A 1910-nucleotide genomic window follows, 5' to 3' on the forward strand; every position below is an offset into this window, starting at 1 on the left:
GCAGACCTTTGGCACCCGCTGCTTGTCCCCCTCCCCAGGGGCTGCCCCCCAGCCCGGGGATGCGGCCGGGGTGGGTGGGGGTTTCCCGCAGCCCCCAGCTGCCTGCACCCCGAATCGGGGGGCACATGAAAGGGGGGGACACGCACCCTCTCGAGCCGTGTACTCGTTGTCCTCGATGAGGCGGGCCAGCCCGAAGTCGGCGATTTTGCAGCACAGGGTGTCCGAGACGAGGATGTTGGCAGCCCGCAGGTCGCGGTGGATGTAGTTCTTGGCCTCGATGAAGGCCTTCCCCCCGGCGATCGGCCGGTGGCGTTCACGGCAATTAACAGCAATTAACGGCCCCAGCAGGGCGGCCCCAGCTCCAGCCCTCCCCACCGACTCCGTTCCCCCTCACCTGCGCTGCCATGTCCAGCAGTTTGTTGATGCTGAGCTTGACTCCTTCCGAGGTCTTGAGGAAGTCCACCAGGCTGCCTGCAATGAAAGCAGCAGGTCTCAGCTGCAGGTCTCAGGTCTCAGCTGCAGGCAGGGGCTGCAGGCAGGGGCTGCCCTCCCCTCCCCGGGGTGTCTGTTGGGGTGGGGGTTGCAGCCATGGGTTCACCACCCCCCAAGACAACAGCAAACATGGGACTGGGCAGCTCGCAGCCCCCAGAAAAGCAGGCAGGAGGGGCTGGGCAGGAGATCACCCTGCCTGCAAGGTCCCCCTGCCAGGGCTGACCCCTGAGCTCCCAGGGCTGGCAGAGCTGGGATGCAGAGTGTGGGGAGGCGAAGGACGCCAAACTGGAGACACATGAACCAGCACCAACCACTGGAAAGAAACAACCAAGAGCCAAAGGGACCACGGCGTTTCACAGCCCCCACCCGTGGTGGGCAGTGCCCAAGGGACCCTCACCCTTCTCCATGTACTCTGTGATGATGTAGATGGGCTCCTTGGTGACCACGGCGTAGAGCCGCACCAGCCGCGGGTGCTGCAGGTTCTTCATCAGGTTGGCCTCGGCCAGGAAGGCACTGGGGGACATGCTGCCCTGCTTCAGGTTTTTGATGGCCACCTTGGTGTGGCCGTTGTAGAACCCTGTGGAGAGATGGGGCAGAGGGAGCCCATCACCAGGCACGGCCAGGGGGCACATAGTGCTGGCTGAGGAGGTGGGTGTGGGGGCTACTCTGTGGATCTAGAGCATCCCAAGACTGCACGAGCAAGAAGTGTTGGGGATTGCAAAGGCTGGCTGAAGACCAAGCCCAGAGGCAGCGAAGGCTGGTGACAGGCCCTGGCATCACAGAGGACTGTTGCAGGGGAGGCTTTTGGGGATGATCACAGCTCTCTGCTGGCCACCTCCTGGGCAAAAATCTGTAACCACACTTTCAGCCACCAAGCAGGTATTTTTACCCGCGATTTTCAGCCACCAGGAGGAAAGGAAGATGCTGGGTGCTGGGCTTTAAATGGGAGGGGTGGCTTGGGGAAATGTGTGCCAAAGCCTGGCTCCTGCAGGGTACTCAGAGGGCACCTTGGGGGACAGCCAGCACCCACAAAGGGGTCTGGGTGGCCAGGGATGGGACAGGGGGGAAACCTGGGCTGCTCTGGGTAAAGCAGAGTGCCCCTGGACTGCTGGTTTTCTCCCTTCTTCCAGGGCCCTTGTAAAAAGCTGAGGTCCCACACGTGGGGGCTGTGCTGGCTGCTCCAGGTGAGACCCTGGTCAGACCTTCCCCAGGCCGAGGATCCTGCAGGGCCCAGCTGACCCTGCCCACAGCTCCTCACCTGGGAGGAAGCACCTCAGTTTCACCCTGACTCACCCATCCAGACTTCTCCAAACTGCCCTGCTCCCAGCTTCTCCACCAGCTTCAGTGACTCCCGTGGCACTTCCCACTCGTCCTGCCACCACGGCTTCTGTGGCTTTTTGGGGCGGCCGGGGGTTTCC

The 1910-nt window shown here is 62.8% G+C and overlaps 1 protein-coding gene across 1 annotated transcript in view; it reads right to left on the reverse strand.

Annotated features, from left to right (window-relative positions):
• The window catches only part of LCK (LCK proto-oncogene, Src family tyrosine kinase), a 7791-nt gene that overhangs the window by 1788 nt on the left and 4093 nt on the right, over positions 1-1910 (reverse strand). The window contains 3 exon segments of the mRNA XM_010000604.1: positions 147-285; positions 380-471; positions 890-1069. Coding sequence (XP_009998906.1) covers positions 147-285; positions 380-471; positions 890-1069 — 411 coding nt within the window.

The sequence above is a fragment of the Chaetura pelagica genome, unplaced genomic scaffold (genome assembly GCF_000747805.2).
Source record: "Chaetura pelagica isolate M959 unplaced genomic scaffold, ChaPel_1.0 scaffold676, whole genome shotgun sequence".
Classification (NCBI taxonomy): Eukaryota; Metazoa; Chordata; class Aves; order Apodiformes; family Apodidae; genus Chaetura; species Chaetura pelagica.